We start from the raw sequence: 22,740 nt of genomic DNA on the forward strand, positions 1-22,740 counted from the left end.
CCTGTCAGGTTCTGCTAACAATCTTCTGTCCTTTAACACTGACAAGCACTCTTATGCTTTCATTTCTTTGTTTCAAGCTGATTGAAGTAACATGTTTCGGAAAGAGGTGATCCTTCCAGTGACCAGAAGAGAACTGAAAACCGACTCATCTAAGCCCAGTTCTTTGTGATGGGTTGTTTTTCCCGAGGTACATTTTTACCTGTCTCACTCCTGTGGCCACACAACTGCCAATGCTAATACGAAGAACCTGGCAGAAGTGCATGCCTGGAAGGACAGGATTTCCTCATTTGATGACTACCTGTATAATGGTTCATCTTAAAGCAATTGTCAAGCTGTAGTCCAGGTGGCAGCTGGAGTCACTTTTGGTGTCTGCCCAAGTTTTCTGCTTTTGAAAAAGGTCCAGAGGTGCAGTAGAACACAGGAAAGAGTCACTGAAGTCTGGCCAAAATAATCTGCTTGTGTCATACTTGTCTAGCATGGAAAGTTGTCTGCTTGTGCTGCAAGTTCATGTTAAGTAATAGGTTTTTTTAATTGGTGCTATTTGGTTTTGACCCAGTATGGTACCTTAATTACATTTAAATTACACTAAAGCATGTATTAAAATGTTTATACCTTTTTTAAAGTATGTTTGTGTTCTGTTTGTTATTTGATGCATTGAGGGCAGGAAATATGCTTTCAAATAAAATGAAAGCACTTATGATCTGTATTTTAGGTGCAAAGAAGCAGTCAGTACAGAATTGTTAAATAATACAAAATTGAGTGTATTTTTTAGTCTTGATAAATATCGTAGTACCAAGTCATGCGTAAGCATTACTTTCTCAGCTTTGCTAATTACATATCTAGGAATAACCTTCTTGTTGTAATTTCTGGATAGCTAATTGGCTAAATACGCTTTGTCCATAAATTGTTTTATTAATATTTAAGCTATGTTTACTAAAATTCTGCACAGTGCTTGCAAAAGCCACTTGTTAGCAGCAGAAGAGAGATGGTTATAGAGGCAAGGTAGTGATAAAAGCTGCAGATAACATGCAGAACCTGGAACTTATATTTCAAAAACTTTAAAAAAAAAAATCTCATGTGTGAAAATAAATTTCTTACAGGTAATCTAGTTCAGTACTTGTGTCTTAAAGCACCAGAAGCAACACAGAACTGATTGGTGTTCTCCAGACAGGAAATGGATATCCTGCAGATGTTAATCTTGGTTGAACTTGTTGATAATTGTTTGAACTGTGAAGATTTGCAACTTCATCAGGTTTTGTTTTTTAACCCTTGTTGCTTGGCAGAGCTAAGAATACAAGTGTAGCAGAGATGGTGAAGAAGGAGAATAGTTATGTGCTAGAGAATTTGACTTTTGCAGTCAGCTTGAATCTCTCAACTTGTTCCTGCCTTAAGGAGGTGTCCTTGTCCTGTTTCAATACCTATGTGTGGGACTGGGGTGAAGGGCTGTCAAACCTACTGTACAGACAGAGATTCAGTATGCCCAGCATTTTATTATAAATACCCCATTCTGTGTTTGGCAGAACAGTTGTAGAAGGGGTTAGAGAGCCCTGACAGCTCTTAGTAGACTGCTGCTCCTACAGTCTGTCCAATGCATAACCTGTCCTCTGGTTGCTCTTGGGAAAGAAGGTTCCTGGGAAAGCAGCCAGCATTGAAAGACTTCTGTTCAGATACAGTGTGAATGTTTTTGCACCTTATATTGAATTGTAAAGACCATTTAACTTTGTCCTTCAGTCACGGTTGTAATGTTCAACCACTCTGGTGTGGCCTATGTTTATCTTAAGGTGCAAAGAAAGATGCTCTCTGTAAGGCAAGCAGTCAGCTTAAAATTGAAAATAATGCATTTCCAGGAACTGTAGTTGGTAACCTGTGACTAATTTTTTTCTGATTTTTACTTTTTTGAGCATTTAGCTTTTATGAAGAACTTTTTAATTATGTTACAAATATGTAGAATATATAGGAAAAACCATATAGTGAAACTATAGCTCTTGCTAATAGGAAGTGCCTCCATTAACAAGGCAACATTAGTCGATTACTGAAGGAGCTTTTTCTAAACGTTTCTAGACAATACGGTAGTTTTGAGTGCAGCAAGTGGATAACAGAACAACTGTCATGGTTCCGTCAAACTTCATGACCGTACAGAGGAGAAGAATTTTAAGAGCTTGCTATGAAGCTCTTGTAATACAAAGGAGGTCTGAGCAGATATTAATCTGTTGCTGTATAGGCAGCTCTATTTGTTTTCATAGCTTTCAACATAACTTTTGCAAACAGTAGAAGAGTAGAATGCTCTGAGAAAAGGAGCATCATCCGTTTGTATTTTCTCTTTATTGGTAACTTTGTGATATCCATATTTCTTTCCCAGCATACACGAAAGCACAGGAGAGAGCTTTTTCTGTTGGTATCATAGGACTGCTTAAATTCTGAATGACAAACTCCATAAACTGCCATTTTCTTCCCCCAAAGTGGTCTTATTTGCTCTCAGTAGAGCAATTGGAAGCTTAATTTAGGCAGATTATGTTGTGGCTTTTAAAATGTTAGGGGTTTTTTAAGAGAAATTTTAAAAAAATTTGGGATTCTCCTATTTAATGTTGTTAGATGGCAAACTTCTATAGCTCTACATTTCACTCATGCCTCCTGAAGAACCAAGAGGTGAAGGAGCAGTGTCGCTTGTGATTTTCTTCTGTAACTGATATCAAGTGTTTACCTGGGGAGAGGCAACATGAATACCAGATATCATTGCATACCTACAGCGTGCTCTTGTGAATATCTATGCATATCAATGTAGAAACATAACTGATTTTCAAAGCCTTTTAACAGTCTGTAAGTAGTTCTGTAAGAACTTCAGAAATGAGACTTCTGCAGTACTCAGTTAATTTTATTTATCTTTTTTAAATCTTGCCTATGGATTTAAATAACTATCAGCTGTTGTCAATAGTCTGTATTCTAAATGTATTCTGCTGTTTCATTTCTGCTGTCTGTAGAGGATTTTTATTTTTTTTAACTTAAATTCAGTGCCTGGTGTTCCTAGATAAAGATCTGATGCACAACATAAAAATATTGATTAAAATATTTGTGTAGGATTGTCTATTGTAAGATTGTGATCTGAAGCTAAACCTTTTTCAATAGATGTGAAAGATGGATAGGGAAGCAGAGGAGATGGGACATAACTGTGCATTCTAACCAAAAATCCAAATCTGCGCTTGACTGAAATACAGTAAAGACAGTCTTTATTATAAATAATGAAAACAGATTTCACAAAACTGGAATGGGCTCCTTGTGTTGCTGTTTAGCTTGTGATTTGTAGAAGTGGAGTTTTCCATGTGCTAAATACAGTTATTCTTGAGAATTACACAGCAGTAATTGCCAGGGGGAATGGTAAATATCAGTAATGCACTGAGTTTACAGTTTTACTGGGATTTAATTTTTTTAACTTTCCTGAAGAAACAAGAAAATTTCTATCCTTGTTCTTCTGTTTTTACTAACACTCCGATTTTAGCTAATAGGTGAAAAGAGTAAATAATGTAGGACAGCTAATGTAATAGGTTTTATCAGTTGACAAGCTGACAAGAGGTATTAAAGTCAATCCTGCTGAATTGTTTTTTGCTGTTCTGTGAAGCTAAATCTTGAGGTGCTTCATAGACATGAGCACTTGTCTGTCTTTTAGCAAACTAAGATCTGTGACTGATGAATTTTGCTCAGCTATAACTTCTACAGGAAGGATTAAATTGTCTGATCAGGAACTACATTATTGATAAATGCTTCTGAACACTATCAAATATAGCATCAGGTCTTAAATTATTGGGGGTTTGCCTCATTGTTGACCCATTACACAAGATGTTTTTGTGCTGGTGCGCTACAATAATTTAAAAAATGTAACTTTAAGGTAGTGAAAATTTATACCTTGGACACCTGCATTTTATTTAAGAGTGGATGGAACTGAAAAGTTAAAATTTATAATGATGCGTTTTTTCAGAATGAAATAACTTTATCTGGTAACTTTCTGTTATGACCATGAGTTAGCCTGCATACTTGGGTTTGCAGAATAAGAACTCCAGTAGAATTAAACATAGAAGAACGATCTGAGCTATTTAATGATGGTTCACTAATGCAGTCTCAGATCCACTTAATTTTCAGAGGAGAAAACTAGATTTCAAAAGTGTTTGCAGAAGATTTGACTTGAACATACATTGGAATTGCTTTGGCATACTGCACTTTAGCTCTGTGTGTGTGTATATGTATATATATATATATGGGGGGGGAGGTCTCTGTGTGTGCATATAGGCATCATGTATATCTATGCCAATTTGTATTATTAATAATGTACTCATTCAACTACCTCAACAGAAACTCCATGGAAAGGCTAGATCCAGCTTTGATATCTCCTTGAAATTGTTGTTATTTCGAGTGAGTTTTGAATATTATAGCAGTTTTGCCAGGGAATTGGGTATAAGAATTCCTCATGGTATGCAGGAATCACTGTTCTAGATATGTTGCCATCCGTTCGTTTTAATGTGAAACTTAGTTTAGTACTATCAGCCAATAAACTTTCTGTCTGCAGGGGTATTGCTAAGCTACTAATGAAGCTGTAATTTGTTATAAAGGTTTATCTGGAGATGCCACAGACACTAAAGTAAGTTGGAAAATAAAATATACAGCTGAGTTATGAGCAAAACTCTTATTCTGACAGTTATCTGAACAAGTAGATTTTGTATCTAAATGACTAAATACAAAACAGCCTGATCAAAATTCCCTTTTAATTCTGGTATTGCAAGATGTCAAAGCTACTTTCTGACATCAGTTTTTTTCTTTTGTTGCTCTGTATTTCTCTGTGTTTGCCAGCATTCTTTGATTTTTATGCCTAGCCAGGTGTGCTAGTAAGCTACAAAAAATCTCTCTCCTGCTCTTATTTCTGTGCTAAAGTCTAGGGCTGTGATACCACTTTTTGCCTTGCTCCTTCCTTCTGGGATCCTGAATTCTACCATCTCAGGGTCCTGCAGCAAAGGCTGCCACTGATCTTTATGAGTTCTTCCTTGATTGTAAGTGTGAGGTTTCAACAGACCATCTCCCCTCATTGGTTCCTCAACCATGTGTGTCAGGAAGTTGTATTCCATTTGATGTACTCCAGAAACCTGCTGGATTGCATGCACCTTGCTGTTTTGTGCCTCCAGCAGATATTGGGGTGTTTAAAGTCCACCAGGAGAACCAGGGCCTGTACACATGAGGCTTCTTCCAGTTCTCTGAAAAAGACTTCATCTGCTTCATTGAATAGAACCTCCTGGAGGACGTGTCAAAACATACGGAAGGCAGGGAGGTGATTAGAGACAAACAACATGGCTTTAGCAAGGCCAAGTTGTGCCTGACTAATCTAGTGGCCTTCTATAATGGAGTGACTGCATCAGCGGACAAGGGAAGAGCTACAGATGACATCTACCTAGACTGCTGTAAGGCCTTTGATACAGTCCCCCACAACATTCTTGCCTCTTAATTGGAGAAATATGGTTTTGATGGATGGAATATTAGATAATTAGGTAATACCTGGTATCAGTACAAACTGGGAGATGAATGGGTTGAGAGCAGCCCTGCGGAGAAGGACTTGGGGATACTGGTGGACAAAAAACTGGATGTGAGCTGGCAATGTGTGCTGGCAGCCCAAAAAGCCAGTCATATTCTGGGCTGCATAAAAAGAAATGTGGCCAGCAGGTCAAGGGAAGTGATTCTCGGCCTCTACTCTGCTCTCATGGGACTCCACCTGGAGTACTGCATCCCATTCTGGGGTTCCCAGCACAAGAAAGACATGGACCTGTTGGAGTGAGTCCAGAGGAGGGCCATGAAAATTGAGTGCTGCAACACCTCTGCTAAGAAGAAAGGCTGAGAGAGTTGGGGTTGTTCAGCCTGGAGAAGAGAGGGCTCCAGGGAGACTTTATTGCAGTCTTTCAATATGTAAAGGGGGCTTACAAGAAAGATGGAGAGTGACTTTTCACCAAGGCCTGTAGTGACAAGAGAAGGTGCAACAGTTTTAAACTGAGAGTAGGTTTAGATTGGACATAAGGAAGAAATTCCTTATGATGATGGTGGTGAGACACTGGAACAGGCTGCCCAGAGGGGTTGTGGGTGCCCCATCACTGGGGTTATTCAAGGCCAGGTTGGATGGGGCTTTGAGCAACCTGGTCTAGTGGAAGGTGTCCCTGCCCATGGCAGGGGGATGGACTTAGATGATCTTTAAAGGTCCCTTCCAACCCAAACCATTCTATGATTCTGCATTTTCCTGACCAGGCAGTCTGTAGCAGACACCCACCACAATGTCTCCCATATTGGTTGTATGCTAATCCTGACCCATAGTCTCTCACCTGACTCCTCACCAGTCCTAAGGCAGAGCTTCATACATAAAGCTGCTCTCTTACATAAAGAGCAACTCCCCCTCCTTACTGTGCCAGCCTGTCCTTTCTAAAGCCTTATACCCACCCATTGCAGCACTCCAGTTGTGTGAGCCAGTCCACCATGGTTTTGTGAACCAAATGACACTGTAGCCCTGCACCTGCATGCAGACCTCTGACTCTTCGTGTTAATTCCCCATGTGGCATGAGTTATTGTACAGGCACTTCAGAAAGTCACCTAGTTGTAGTGATTTCCCAGAAGAGGTATGAGAGCTGTCCCTGTGCTGTCCTGTACATCCTTCCTTATTTATTAAGCTTGAAATCGGTCATTACAAGGTCTCTGCTGTCCGTATCACCCCCCTCACTTTGGTCCTCATTTCCCTCCCCTGTCATTCCTAGTGTAAAGCTCTCCTTTACCAGGATGACCACCTTGTTGGCAAAAATGCTTTTTGCCCTCTTTGGGTGGAATCTGTCACTTCCTAGCAGTCCTTGGTCCTCAAAGAGGATCACATGCTCCTAAAAGCCAAATAAATCCTTGTTGCCAACTTCAACTGCATAACCAGCTGCCCAGTTATTATGACTCAAAAACTGCTGGATGGATGTTTGAAGGGAATAAATACCATCATAAGCTTTCATTAAAGTTTTGGGGGTTGTTTTTGGTTGGGTTTTGGTTTTCACTTGTACATGTTTCACCTAAAGTATTGGGTGTCAGGTATTTATATTTTTACATCTTTACAAGTAGAGTTGTACAGTTATTTGAAAACCCTGCCAATGGGAAGTTGCTTTCGGTGGTTGAGCAATACTCTCTGTATTCTCTGCAATCTATTGCATTTCCTTTTCTCTTTTTCTCTCTATTTAAATTATTTTGGCATAATATGAAGCATATTTCAAGCATAATGAAGAAAAAATAGTATGATAATTTGATTTCTTCCCATTTCCCTTTCCCTCATCCTCAACTGCCAGCGCTTTTCTCCTCATTCGTTTTTTCCTAAATGTTGCCTTTCTTAGCAGTTAACTTCTGGCTCTGTTTTGTATAGCCTTAATTCATCTAAAAATATGGTTAGACTTAAATTTACAATGAAATTTCTAGTATAAAGCAGGAGGGTGCTATGGTAGGGTTCCGTAGCACATGTTCATACATTCAGTCCAAAAGCAATTGGCAGTTTTAAGTCCTAGTTTCGTTCAAATTTGTGACCTCACTGTTTGAATACTTGGGATTCTTCATAGCTCTGAGGTTGTGCCATTATTCAAACCATAGTAGTAGCTAAATTCTCTGGCTTTGCTTTTTTTTTAATTATTTTAAAGACAGGGCAGTTGGTGTAGATATGTGCTTACTCCTTCGTGTGTATATAGAACAAAGCTGGAACTGCATTTCTACTGCTGGGGCTCTTTTCTGGTGACAGCAGTAGCAGCTGCCACCAGCTACTTGTGGCAGCCAAGCAAGCTAAGCTTGGGAATGCCTCAAATAGGCAGCAGCAAGTTTCTTACTGAGCAGTCTCCTAATTTCTTTTTTAGGACCTCTACCAATGTCTCTGGATTTTTATTTTTTATTTTATTTTTTTTTAAGATCATCAGTGCCCAGGTGATTTGGTGCTTTGAGACAGTAATTTAGGGAATGACTTTGATTCTGTGGTCCAAATGGGGGACCACAGCATTTATCACTGCAGTTGAAATCACTTTTAGTTTGATTTGAATTTAGAGTGACGTAACTGAAAGAATACTTTGACTTTTTGCTTGTTGGTGTAAGAATATGCAAGGAAACAAACTGAGATCTACTTTTGGACCCAAGGTTTTGCTCATCTGCCTCATTTCATTATTCAGTCCGTGAAAAAAATAAAGGGCAGCTGGAAACTGGTGAAATGTCAGCTGTTCCTGGCCTGGACCATGAATTCAACTTCCTATTTTTGTCAGTGTCCCAAAGGTCAAATAATCACTTGCAGGATTGTGGAGTCTTTCAGTGTGTGCACCTTACATGGTCATGCAGAGATGGAGTCAGTCCTCTGATTACTGCTAATTTCATAGTTCCGGAAATAATTTGTTGTTTGATCTTTTCAAAAAAGCAGTACTAAAAACCTAGTTGTCTCCTGGCAGGTTGCTAGCACCCCTGTGCTATCTTCACATAGGCATTGGCACAAACTTTAGTACAACTGTGTCTCAGAGCTGACTGGGAAATTGATCCAGGCAGCTTTTCCTTTTTTATAACAAAAAAAAAAGAAAAATATTAAATGTAGCTTTTAAGTAGAGGCTTTACATTTAGTTTTAGGTTGTTAACAGTTCTATTCAATGTTTAGCAACTGGAAAAAATAATGTGGCTTTTTTAAAAAAGAAATTGTGAAATGATCATACAATACATTATGCTGTATGCGTATTAATAATTGTCTTGTAGGTGATTATAGTTCATATAGGAATAATATTCCTGTAGTTAATATGAGATATTTTGTATGGTAGAGTCTTTCTAATGACACGATCATGCTAAGTAGAGACCTTTAAATTAACATGTGAAGAAGAGAGTTTAATTTAAAATTCATGAACAATTGTTTTACAGGAAACTGGTATCTCATGTTTAAATACTTAGTGTAGTTGTTACTTTTACAAACAACAGTGGTTCATTTTCCTACTATACTTATGTAACAATATACCTTCCAAATATTTAGTAAGGTGAATAGCCCTATTTAGTTTTAAATGTTTTTCTTGTAGCTGCATTAGCTTTTTCCAAGACATCTTTAATTTTTGAAGTTAGCGAGATGACATTTCTAAATAAACTACTAAAAAGTAACTTGTTTAAAGTTTAGAAAAAGGCTGAACTAGTAGAAATGGTATAGATTAGTGTTTTTTTCATAGATAGATTGAGGCTGTTGAAATGCAATCTGTACTTAAAAAAACAAACCCCAAAACAAAACACCCTGACTTTGAACAGTAGTTTATATGCCTTAAATATATAAAAATACAAAGAACTACTGTTCAGAAACCTAACAGATCCAGATGGAAGAGAGAAACTAAGTGTTCTTATTTTCTCTGTGTCAGATTTTTCATTCCAGTATATTGTTGAAAGCTTCAGATTTCAAGAGGTCAGAATTTAGTCATTTTTCCCCTGGAGAGAGAATTCAACAACCTTCTATAAATATCACAACCAGGAATTTTTTTCCCAATATTCATATGAATGTTCTTAATAAATCCCATAATCCTTCCGTAATTTAAAACATTATGAATCACCCTAAAGGCTGATGATTTGAGTCATAAATTGATTGCTGAAATATCGGAAGTCTTCCAACATCTTTAAAAGAAAACCTCAAGTATTTATGTTTTCCTTCACTTCATACATGGTCTTGATGACAGCTTATGGAATTTAATACTAATCTGCATACTTTTGAGACACAGAAGACACTTTCTTTTCAGGATACTTTTAATTTTCCTAACACATGAAGGTGTTTGGCATTTCAGAGGCCAAACTACTGTAAGAAGTACAAGAAGCTGTCTGTCTGGATCAAGATTCTTCAGATAATTTAGCTTTACTGATCAGTGCTGCTCCAGAGAACTTCCTCACTTAGAAACTTGGTCTCTCTTGATTTCCTCAGTAACTTCTGTGTATTGGTTCCAAAGGGTCTTGTGAATTGGTATGCACACAGAAATGTCCCTGAGGCTGTGATTTTAAGTGACAGCTAAACTGAACTGAATTGTTTCTTTGTTTGTTTGGGTTTTAAGCAAAATTTAAATATTGAGCTATACAGGAAGCAATTTTGATTGAAATAATTACCAGAATAAATTCTGTTTAGATTCAGGTATCAGTTTCATGGGAGATACCAATTTCTTGTATATGTGTGTGTCTTAAAAACATTGTTTTGTTTGACCATTGCTGTGTTTCAAGTTTGAGACTCAACTATTGTGTAGTGGTAGCAGATTAAATGGGAGGTTTGTTGTTAGTCAGAAATGGGGAAGAGAGAGGCCCTCAAAGAATTTCTGAACCTTTTGCATATGTTGCAGTATAAAGATGATACATTTTCAGTTTTGAGGAACTGTCATGTTATCACAGACATAACAGTACTTAAATGAGGTTATTTCCATAAAAAATGTGAAGTTTATTCTCTACTTCTGTAGTGGCCCATGCAAGTTAAGTGTACCTTTCTCCATTGTCATGAACATGTAGGAAACTTCTGATTTGTGTAACACAGTAGTGTTGGGGCAGCTGAGTTAGTGGTGGTGTATTCTGAGCAATGAGAAAACCCCTTCTATCAGTCAGATCTGCTAGTGTTTCCCTCTCACTTCCCTCCTGTAATTTGGGTTGCTGGTTTCTTTAAAACAAACAAAAATATTACTATATGATAAATGTGAAGTATTCCGTATTGGACTAAAGAAGAAATTAGAACGGGGCATTCAAAGAGGAAATAGTGCAAAAAAGTGAAGGTTTGTCATTGGGCAGTTTTGGATTAGTTGTCTGCTGGGTTATTTTAAAAGAAAAAAAGACTAAATTGAAATGTACTGGTTAAACTATGCTTTTTTTGATGCAACATTTGAGGATTAGTGCTGCCGAGGAGGATCTGGACATCATCCAGAAAAGAAAAAAAACCTTTACTAAAGGACTAAACTAAAGGACTTCAGTAGTGGAAATTATGAACTTCTAAATACAGGATCCACCACTTGAGAATGGAAAAACTAGTAACAGGCTTTGGGGTAGGCAAAGGCTGGCTGGTTGGAAACAACTGAGGCGAAGAATGTAACTATATTAGGTGGCTATATGATGTGCGTGTCGAGAAGGCAAGTACAGGATTCTACCAGGCACAGTACTTCCAGCAGAGAAGAAAGTATCGTTAACATTGTGCAAACTTTTGCTAAGACCTTGTCTGGGGTACTACTCACAGTTCTGGTTGCTTTTGTTAAGAAAAACTGAAACTGGAACAGATGCAGGGAAGAGATTCTGAAATGAGAGAGCCCATCATTAAAAAAGTGTATTTTGTTAGGCTTGGCAAAATCTGCGAGTGAAAGAGAGAAGAGGAAGTAGTATGTAAGCTCAGTTTTGTTAGCAGGACTAATAGATATAAAGTGGACATTAATAATCTTAAAGTGGAAATTTAAAATAGAACCACTGTGCAGGAGGGAGAGATGATGTAGGGAGCATTTAACATATGTAAGTTCACCTGAGGCTGTAATCTCCTGAAGAAATTTTTGGCAACAGTGGTGGCTGACGTATTCCCCATTCTTCTTTCTCATCTTGCTCTCTGCGCTATGTGTTATTGAAAGCACTTGTAGTTGCAAGACAAACTGCACAGTGGAGCCAGCTATATGTGGATTTACCTAAGACTTTCTCAGATAAGTTCATTTGCTTCATTGCATGAGTGCACATATGCTATATTGATGCAGGTCCTACAGTTGGCTGTAGGACTGTATGAAAAATCATTGTGGTCTGAGACTAGATTCACTTTTAGCAGCAGTGCTGCATAAGCACCCCCTGTGTCCTAGCCATTTGTTCCTGGTTTTGACTGTCTTGAAACAGCTCTTTGCGTAGCTGTACTGTACGCCAAATCAAGCAACTGCTCTGGATGAAGAGTAATACAGTAAAAAAACGGGAGAAGTGGTTTGTGGGGGGTATTTGGGTGGGGTTTTTTTCTTCTTTGGCTTGGTTCAGTGTAACCATGCCAAAGCTGTTTCAGGAGGACACAATAGCTAGAAGGGTTGCTGGTTTGGCCAGTACCACTGCTGAAGAAATGCTGGTGAAGCCACAGCCTGAGATGGAACAAGGCTGTGTTAATACATGAATGGGATAAAAGGGTCCTCTGAATGGGAAAAGAGAAAAGTAATGATCATTGTCTCTAGCTGATGAGACTGAAGATACTCTACAACCTTTCTCTATTTTTTTGGAGTCAAAGCTATTATTTTTAATATACTCCCTTTTGTTCCTGTGATTGAAGTGCTCTTTTTAACACATTTGTTCATTCCTGCTGCTTTTCTTCTCACTGTTGAATGATTTCATACCTAATGTAGTTTTAGATTTTTTTTTTTCCAGATTTCCTTCGCTGCCTCCTGATCTTGCGCACTAGGTCTTTCTTCACAGAGAAGAGAAAGGGGCAAAAGATTTGGTCAGATTTTAAAGGAGTCTGTTAGGACAACAGCATCAGTTTTTCTGAACAGTTTTGAACTGATGCTCTTGATTCAGCTGCTGGTGTGTTGTATTTTTCTGTGAAGTGTTACAGAACGTTAGAGCATAAAAATAAAATTTTGGGGATTTTGATTCTATGCTTTTATTGCAGTATTTCCAGTGGGAATTTGTCAGTGAACAAAGCTCTCTTTATGTCCCCCTTCTCATGTTCAAGAAGTAGGTTGTGTGCTTTGATTACCAGTCTCTACCCACCAAAAATCCCTTCCTGCGTGAGATGTGGATTCTCACCTACCTTAAGGTGAACCAGAGAGAGAGAGAGGAGAGTTATATTAGTCATCAGTTTCTTGAGTTCTTTACTGGTGAGGGGACAGGATGTTTCATCTCAGCTTAACAAACCAATTTTCATTCTTCTTTCTCACCAACAGTTAAAAAATAGCACCATTTTCTGAGACCCTTATAATTATTTATATCTCAGTTAAGAGAATGTCATAATTTACCTGTGTACTTAGTACATACATGCCTTAGAAATAATTTTTTGTTCCTTCTTTCATCCATCTGGAAGTGGGACATGTAATCAGTCACTTTCTTGAAGACTGAGGCTGCTAGCATAGCGTTTTAAACCTATGTACTGATTCAGGAAAGTGAAAATACTGTCCAATATCTAATCTTGCAGCAACAGCAAATTAGTAGTGAATCATTGGAAACAGATTATCAAGGAAGAAATGAGCTAAAAATGGAATCCATAGAGCCAAGAGCCTGAACTCTTTAAGAAGGCTATTTAAGAGTTACTCAGATTTGAGGTCTTGACCCTTCTCTTGCAAATGACCTTTAATGAGTTGAAAAATAGGATGTAAAGGGAGATCTGAGGACAGTCTCTTGAAAGAGCTGTTCTATGTCAATAGCTATTGCTTCTGTTTAAAACAGTCATCATACTTCAGTATCATCCAAACATGAACTTGAAATGATGTTCTGTAATCTTCTGTATGTGGCCCTTCCTGTGGAAGCATGCCCCTCGGAAAGCCACCCAGCAGCTAATGTCTGATCTTGTTCCAAAAAGTGTATAGGTCTTAACAAAGTATGCTTGCTATTACTATACCTGCTATGGCTGCAGCTTTCAGACCAACTCTTTTTAGACCATGAAACCTATTACTACAATAATTATTGAAAGCAGAATTTGCTTCTCTGTATGCTGAGTTGAAAAATTATTTGTAAATGGTTGTTTTCAGAGAGCGAGGTAGTTTCTGCTGTTTTCTTTGGAAAAAAAAAAAAAAACTTAACGTGGTAGTATTGGTTCTGATAGCAACAAGTAGACAGATTTTTGTTCTGACAAAATTTATTAAGCATGTCCCTTCAGACGTACCCTCCAGCCTATATTCTTCTATAAGTCTATGAATAAAATGTGAGAATTTACAAGGATAAAGTCAGTGTTAACAGATAATTATGGAATTCTGAAAATGAAGGGTGTTGTAGTATATGTGAACATAAAAATATTTTCTGAGTAGATTGCATGTGAAGAATGTTGTTTGTGACTGGTGCTGAAATTTTTATTTCATGGTAATAGAATAGAGGATCTAGTGAGCATCTTATCTCAATGTTCTTTCTTTCCCATCCCCTCAATATCCCAGCCAGTCAATGTAAAATATGAGTTGTTTACAAACTACAGATACATTAAAGATATTTTTCCATATCAGCATCTGTTTATAGCATATGTATGCCTAAGAGATTTGGTAGATAGACACCTCATACGTTAAAATGTAGAATGACTGATAAATTCATTCTTGCTTTTTGCTTGATAAGAAGAAAAATCAGGCCACAAACTTACCATTTCTGTTGATAGAGGTTACAAATCAGTTAAGGATAGCTTATCGCCCTTGCAGGTTGGAGATAGGAAAGACAGGATAGCAGAAGAGATCTCTTTCTGCCAGTGCTCTGCTTTTATAGTGACAAAAACATGTAAACAAGCTTCTGAATTGTACCAGAAAATCCTAAAATTGAAAGTAAATATTTTTTTCAGTACCTTGCATGAATTCTAAGCATATCCTAAGGTTTTCTTGGGGAGTGTTTCCCTTTCACAAGCACTGGAGTGGCTACTCCTTCTGTAGTTTCCTATGGAAGGAAAGAAATGGTTAAGAAAAAAAAAAAAAAGGGAAAAAAGGCTTGGAAGCTCCTCTTGTCTCCTCTCTGTTTTTTCTCTGGGGTAACTCTGCCAGTGTTTTGGCACTGAACATAATCGTGTGGTGGTCTTTTCAATTTTAGTTTTCATTTCTTCCCTTTCTGTGTCAGACAAGGCTTTGAGGAGGGCTGAAAAATGGGTTCTAATAACACTGCAATGAGGGAACACTGCTGGAAGGGCAGTAGGTTGGAAGGAGGACCATGACTGGGTTTCTGGTCCACACGAGCAACCACTGCTTCTGACTGGAGTTGCACTGAGCTCTGCAGTAGAAATACTGAGTGATAAGGTCATGCTGGATGTCTAATTAGCTCCTATAGTGCACTGCATTGATAGGACTATGCTTTTTTAAGCATGTTTCCCCACCCTCACCCCCCATCAGGTAGTTATGTGTTGAATAACTGAAGTTTAAGTTACTCTAGGTTTTTTTCACAGGTGTTTTCCCTGAAGTTTTTGTTCCTATGTAGAAAAGCTTGCTTAAGCCTTTAAAATAGACAGTAGTTGACTATTTTTAAGCTGTAAGAGTAATTTCTTATAAATCATATTTTATTACTTAGCTAATATTTCTTAAATTCTTTAAAACCTATTATTTAAAAAAACCGCCATTTCCAAATCTTTTCTTGACTTTAGTTCCAATGTTTTTAAATGACCTGTTTCAAACCCTACCACTTTACTCAGTAGCCTTTCTCCAGTTATTTCATTATTTACAAAATCATTAGAAAATATGCATTGTATTCAAATATTATGTAAACACTATGATTCAGTACTTTCTAAGGTGTTTAAGTGAGCATGTCTCATAAAAATGATCATGAAGGTGAAGGAAGACTTCTGAGTTGTTGGGGGTTTTTTCCTACCTTAGAACCACAGCTTTGGTACTCTGTGTATATTCTTTTTTCTGTTGGATTAATATTAGAAAGTATGTATTCATATTGGGCTGAGATCCAGTGAACTGCTGTCTTGTGCTTTGTTCTTTGTATGTTTTATCCTAAAACTGAGTTAAAACACAGGCTTGGTTTTGAAGATGTGAACTGTTGAAGCATAATTGTGATAGAAATGTTGCTGCTTGGGAACTCAGTTTTGTGACTTGTACTGGGATATCTAATTTTCTAAAGAAGTACCAGATCTTCAACCCAAATGTTCTTCTGTGCCACAGTCATAATAATTCTGTATTTTAAACTTTATTTTGAAAATATAACAAAAAATGTGTACCCAACATTGCCAGTGATGGCTTTTTAAATGTGGATGCCGTCTAATCCAATGTGCTAGCTTGCAGAGAGGTTCAGTCACTGTTTTAGGCTGCAGTTCCATGTGCAAATGAGCTGATATAGTGACTAATTGCAGGTTTAATTAATCTTGGAAATACTTAATTTTCAAAAGAGGTTCACTTCAATCAAAGGGAAAATTAAAGAACAAGAATATATTATAAATGACATGGATGATTGAAGAGGGAAAGAGAACTATCTCTTTAAAATGTGGTTGTAATTTGCTTCCTTTCCAACAATTTTTGTCAATTTAGATACAGTCGTTTTGGAAGTATTAACCACATTAGTACAAAGCAGTGTTGACTGCTGCTTAGGTAAGAAAATGCATAGCCTTTAAAAAAAGAAAAATTAAAAGAAAAAAAATCTGGGTATATATGTCTCTTCTTATGTGACTTTATCTGTATACGTTTAAACTACCTTAATGCAACAAACTGACATAATCCCTTTTAGGAAACACTGATCTTCCATTTAAAATGTTGAATAAAGGTAACTTTAAGACCTCTTATTACATGTTTCAAATTCTTAATAGTTAAGCCCTGTTAAATAAGGAAAAGGAATCTAAGGCCTTGTACTTCTAAATGGAAGCTCATTTTTAAAGGAGCACTCTGGTCATTGGAAAACATGTTGTTCACTATTGTTGGTTTTACTGACAAAATGTTCAACTTGTGTTTCTTACCTTTTTTTTTTCCAAACTTAAATTAATGAAACTGAATTTGAGAGCCAAAATGCATTGGTTTATATTAAATTCCTCAAAAAATTGTGACTCACTTAAGAGAGGTGTTAAGCAAATTCTTGGTGATCCAATATGAAAATGACTTCAAACCTCAAGTTTGACGGCTCTGAAGCACAGAGGTTCAGAAAGTGTCTTTATAGCATCTGTCAGTAGGAACTCCATTCCCACAGGTCGGCTCAGTTCATTCAGGACACGCGAAGGGAACAGGCTGTAGTTACTGGTTGCGAGTATTTGTGGTTGTTATGAACCAGCAAGGTATATTTTAATCACAACCAGTTCTCATTCTTGCACACCAACATGGATTGGAGGAAAGGGGAAAGGAAGCAGAACAGACAGGTAAACCAATAAGATTCTAGTATAAAAAAAATAAAGCTTGCAAAATATCATCTTATGATCTTTATGCTTGAAGTCCTAATGACATAGACTAAATAAAATAATTTAAAGTGAAGGACATGATAAAAAAGTCTTTGATGGTCTCAAATTTTTAGGATTTTATTCTAATTCAAGTGGTATATTCCTGAAGGAGAGAGTAATTAATAATTGATTTCCTTCAAGTTTGTGTCTAGCTGATATAAAATTAACTGTTCTGTGCTAGACAGTAAAGCTAATCACCAGAAAATTGTTTCACTAGGGTTAAGGTTACATCAGGACCTGCCCTGCTTACTCGAAATTTTGGAATCATGAAAATAACTGGTTATGAGGCACCTCTTCAGCATTCTTACCCACCTTTTTATGGCCTACATGCCTACATGTAATCAACAACCTCCTTAATAATGTATTCTAATACTTGATTTCCATCTGCAGTAGACAGCAAAAATCAGCATGCATCCCAAATTCATTTTAAGAAAATACATTTTGCTTTTTGGTATGCATTGCTGGAGGGACTCAAAGTATTGCAGGTGTTGGAATGTGCTGCTGCCAATGTTGACAAAATATCAGTGAAAAAATTATCTGTCCTTACTACTTGCATATTTTAATGATTCTCATACTTTGAGCTAGTGTACTCTGTTGTGTGCATCCTAACTGCAGTGAAAGATTTTGAAAGCTTGAGGGAAGGCGGGAGGATAGCTCTGAAACCAAAGATTTATGTATCTCAGCAGGTATGTCTGTTAAGGGTAGCACAGAGAGAAATGAAATATAAAACATATTACATTATAATTTTAGTTTGCATGACTGTTACAAGATGCAGTCTTACTATGCAACTTAACTCAGTTCTTCTGTTTTAATAAGTAAACAAATAAGTACTCTGATCTATCGATAACAGTTTTGATGATCTGTATCTAGTGTTACAGTTATTCCTTCCCCTATCTGCATCACCTCTGTATTTTAGATCTGTATAATTCAAGCTGCAGGGTTAGTAAAATGAGCTATAGAAATTGTCATTTAGTGAGGATGTGATACATGTTTCCCCAGTGGCAGACACAACTGTTGAATAGCTCCTTGTCTCACTTCAGAGATGAAACACTGTAGTCCTTTTCCTGACTGAGAAGAGTGTGATTTTAGTACTGAGGGTGACCTGAAAGACTTTTGTGACTTAACTTCCAAATAAGTTTTGAAACTACTGTGTTAGGAAGCACAGATTTTTTTTTTCTGACTCAGATTAGACAGTATCATCATGGGCTATTATAACTTTATTTGTAAAATTGCTGTGTGTCATTGCAGCTATGAGGAAAAAGTCAAAAAGCTAACTGCAACCTTAATTTATTTAAAAGTTCCTTTCTGTTACTTGGCACATGGAAGCAATGGTGTCTGCTTAATTGATGAGGGCACCTCTCATGGGTGTTTTAAAATTATGTAAAATTGGAAAATTCAAGCCTTTATTGTGCTGCAATTGTCATGGAACGCATTCATCTAATGTCATAACATCTACTATTTTGAGGCTGTCTGTGGCTTGAATATGAGCGAGATAATTTTGAAAAAGTTGGAAATCTAAGGCTTGTAAACAGCTGAATCTTCAGGTTATGTTTAAAAATCTTTCTATTTCTATATGAAACTCTAAATTGGTGTGGGTTTTTAATAGAATGAGTTCATTGTAGGCATCACTGAATTCTTGATTTCTGTGCTTTACAGCACCTTTGATTTACTTAAGAGTCTTTGGCATTCTTCATTCTACGTAGAGAAGGCTCTGTCAAAAACATAGCTAAATTTCAGTATGACCATAAAAGTTGAGACTGTACAGATGTTTCTTGTACCTTCTCTGTTACAGAACTAAATAAAATGCTTAATTTTTTTTGTCCCAGACTTAATATGCAGGAAGCAAATCACTGAAGTCAGGGTTCTAAAATGTTAATGCATAATGGAAAGAAAAAATAAGTCACGGTTATGAGAGAGAAAGGTAGGGTTGACCACAAGACTGATACCTTTTGGAGCTGCAGTTTGTATGCTCCTTTTTGATTTATGATTTCTCTATCTCTCCTTGTCTGCTCAAAGTATGTACACATATTCTGGTGGCTGGGCAAGCTCTCCAGCCCAGACTTGAGGAAACAAGGAAATCTAGAATTAGGTTGGTCAACAGCAAGAAATACTTATATTCATAGAGTTTATGTGAATGAACAGAAGTCAGGGGTCTACCTATAAGTAAGGATATGGCCTTGTCAGGCATCTCTACGCTCTAGTAATCTACCATTCTGTAACAGATTATGTTAAAAGCATTGTTTAATGTCTTCAGAAAGGCTTTGTGTGTGGAAAAAACAATGAGAATGAAAAGAAAAAGGATCATTTTAATGAAATACATTTGGTTTCTAGTAATTTGTGGCAATTATGAATGAAAATGAGTATTGTCAATGTTATTCCAAAGCTGTGGTTTAGGTTTTGAAATGTTTTTAAGTTACCATAATATAAATGTGTTTATAGTATTTTAAAGCAATTTTACTTTGACAGATGCTAAAACAGTAAGCAGGGACTTGGGATAAGAAGGTGACAATGATCTATATAAAATGGGACTTTTTAATAAAAGATTACTTTTTGAAATGTGGGGGGAGGATTCGAAGTCAATAGTTGTAGGCCTTCCGATGCCAAATGAAGTCAGTTGAGCCTTTCGCATTTACAGATGTAAGTGGATTTCTATGTATTAGAGTCTTAATTGAACATCTTTTTAAAAATATCTGTGGTAACTGTTGGTAAAAGACCAGATACTGAACAATAGTGGGGTGTGGATTCAGAGGAGAAAATAGCCATCAGTAGGGAGGATTTCATTGTATGTTAGGAGCAAGGAAAGAGGAAAAAAACCCACGCATTTTCTTGTGTAGTTAGTTCTGTTTGAGCACATCAGTGTAATTCACATGTATATAGCTGTGCTAATAAATACTTTCCTTGTTTGTGAATGTTTAGATTGTGATTCATTGGCTGGTTTTGGTATTCCTGTTCTGTGTCAGAAATAATCCTATTTCAAGAAATCTTGGCAAGTATGTTGTTTAAAGAGTACAAAAATTGGATTTTAGCTATGGGAGTACAGGTTTGGTAGTGTGATGAAGTAAATACTTCGAATCATCTGGTGTGTAAAGGAATAACAAAAGCCACTTATAAGGGTTTGTAAGTGCCCTTAGAGGAACATTTCTCCCTTTTCAGGGAACCTTTTATTTTGAGAATTGTGTTGCTTTGCAATCTCATTGCTCAGAAACTTGTAAGCTAACTTCCAGTTCACTGCTTGAATGGAAGAATTTATCTTTTAAGCTATATTTAAGAATTTATTTCACTCAGCAGGTGAATGTTCACTCAATACATGAACTTCTGAACAAAGGCATTTTCCATCCTCAAATTTTCCCTTACATCTTTTTGAATGGATTTCTTTAGAACTATCATGTCAGTCATTAAATAAGTAGCAGTAAAAAAGGATTGATTTGCCACAACTATTGCAGTCTTGAAACAATCCTATTCTGTTTTCATAACCTATTAATTTTTCATGTTTGAAAGCTTGACCTACCATAATTATCTGATTGTATTATTTGTTGTTAATATTGGATGGAAGATTTCATATTTTAAGTCAAGGCACCAAGGACTTAAATCATCTACTAAAAGAAGCTTCCAAAAATTGTATTGGTGGTGATGGTTTTTAAAAGGTTGCCATTGTTCTAACTTGTGTTTTGGCAAATGTAATTTCAATTTTGAAAAATAACTAGGTTTTTATTAGTCGAGTGCAATACTAACATCTGTCTGAACTAATTTTGATAAGTCTTTTTATCTATAACTTTTGTGGAGGTTCTTTAAGTGCCATAGATGAGAGAAATTTATAAGCTTTTGTGAAATTTTGAAGTATCATAATGGAGGTTGTTTATATCTAGTGATGTCAAATAAGCTTAAAATAAACCTAGTTTGTGTAAAACAAACAAACAAAACCAAACAGCATGACTCAACAATTCTGTTACTCTTATCATTGTTTTGAAGGAATATCCTTTCAGTTGTTTCAAATAGTAATTTCTAAACTCTAGCTTAGGACTGAAAGCAAGAATGTCTTTCTCAATTTTTTTTCCACTATTTGAATTATGAATCAAAATAAAGTCCACTTAAAATTTAATAATAATGTCAGTATATTGCATAAGGTTTTCTAAGAGTATAGACTTTCTCAAGCGGCAGGGTAAGTTAATACAACTTTAATATAGGAAAATACAAAACTCATTTGGTGTTCTTTACACTAGTCTGTACTTAAAATTATTAATTTTGATTTAATGGGCAGCAAGGATGAGACGTATAAGCTTCTGTGTAAATGCTACACTTGAATGTTGGAATCTAAATTTTGTTTAGAAATAATGGAATTGTAGCTCAACGCATAAAAGAGAATGGCTTATTTATTGCTGTTTTCTGTGTGTGTGTTTCAGGGGTCCATTCAGTGTTGTACGGCGATGTATCAACAGGGAAACAGGGCAACAGTTTGCAGTAAAGATTGTCGATGTAGCAAAATTCACTTCAAGTCCTGGATTAAGCACAGAAGGTAAGAACGAACAATTAAGTAAATTCTAAGCAGACAGGTTTTTTGATTTGTCAACCTTTTCTATGTTTGTTTGCTTTGTAAGATCCTTTCTGGTTTGTATTTTGTAGAAGTTTTATGGCAAGGTCTTATATCTTAAATTTATCTTGATTCAACTTAGTGCATACATTTCTAATATTTAGTAGTTCCTACAGCTATTCAGTTGTGATAATAAATATTAGAAAGAATAGTAGGTCTATACTAACTCTAAGCCATTGCTATTTCTGTTTGAAGTTTTTTTTTTAAGAATGTGAATTTCTTAAAGAAACAAATTAATTCTGAATCAAAAAAGCATACAAAGGAAGTAAGAACACATCAGTTTTGTTTTTACTAGTCTAAATTTAACAAGTAATTTGCTATAAAATGTGTGGAAACTTGTGATTGAAGTGTGCAAAATTATATAAAAAACTATACATTTTTCATATAGTCAGGATTTTAAAACAATGCTGCAGAACTGCTGCACTATAAATAAAAGGCTGTAACTCAACATTTCCTATTTTAGGATAAAACACTAAGTCTTTTCTAAATTGAATATGCAACTCATGTGTGCATAAAGTGCTTCTTTTACACTGCATGAAAAAGCATGGTAACTGAATGACAATCACTGTGTATTCTATGTCCAGTGTATTTTTGCTGGAGATCATATTCTTTTGAACAGTAATGTTTTGGGGGGATTCCACTTGTGCCATCTAAGTCCTTATTGAACCCAAGTTCCCCAGCAAAAAAGGGTTTAATGACTTTTGTTGGCAATGATAACAAACAGAATCTTAAGCCTTAATTGCTAGTTTGATTTACAAGGTAAATCACAGGTCTTGCTTCAGACTTTACCAAAGATTTTCATTTAAATCTGATAATGCCATTGCTATTTTCTTTTTCCTAGCCCTCCAACAAAATATACCCCATGCTTTTCATAATATTCAGCTTGTGCATAGCCACATTATGGTTTTGGCAGGTTATACCAAAATCATTGTATTTTGAGATAGTGTAATCTTACTAAAATGATTTGGTATCTTTTAAAGAAGTTCTGTCTGTATTCTAGTGTGTTTCTGAGCCTCATCTTGACTACTGATGCTCGGACACATTTCTACCTTTAGTGGAGTACTGCTTTCCTCACTCCATGACAGTAAAATTCAACATTTTGGAACTATGA

At 36.4% G+C, this 22,740-nt stretch overlaps 1 protein-coding gene across 22 annotated transcripts in view; it reads left to right on the plus strand.

Annotated features, from left to right (window-relative positions):
* The window catches only part of CASK (calcium/calmodulin dependent serine protein kinase), a 243,228-nt gene that overhangs the window by 51,821 nt on the left and 168,667 nt on the right, over window positions 1–22,740 (plus strand). For all 22 annotated transcript variants that reach the window (XM_030019535.2, XM_030019539.2, XM_030019537.2 and 19 more), the window contains exon 2: window positions 21,442–21,554. In XM_030019535.2, coding sequence (XP_029875395.1) covers window positions 21,442–21,554 — 113 coding nt within the window. The remainder of the gene's footprint in view (window positions 1–21,441; window positions 21,555–22,740) is intronic.

This window comes from Aquila chrysaetos, chromosome 7 (genome assembly GCF_900496995.4).
Source record: "Aquila chrysaetos chrysaetos chromosome 7, bAquChr1.4, whole genome shotgun sequence".
In the NCBI taxonomy this organism is placed as follows: domain Eukaryota; kingdom Metazoa; phylum Chordata; class Aves; order Accipitriformes; family Accipitridae; genus Aquila; species Aquila chrysaetos.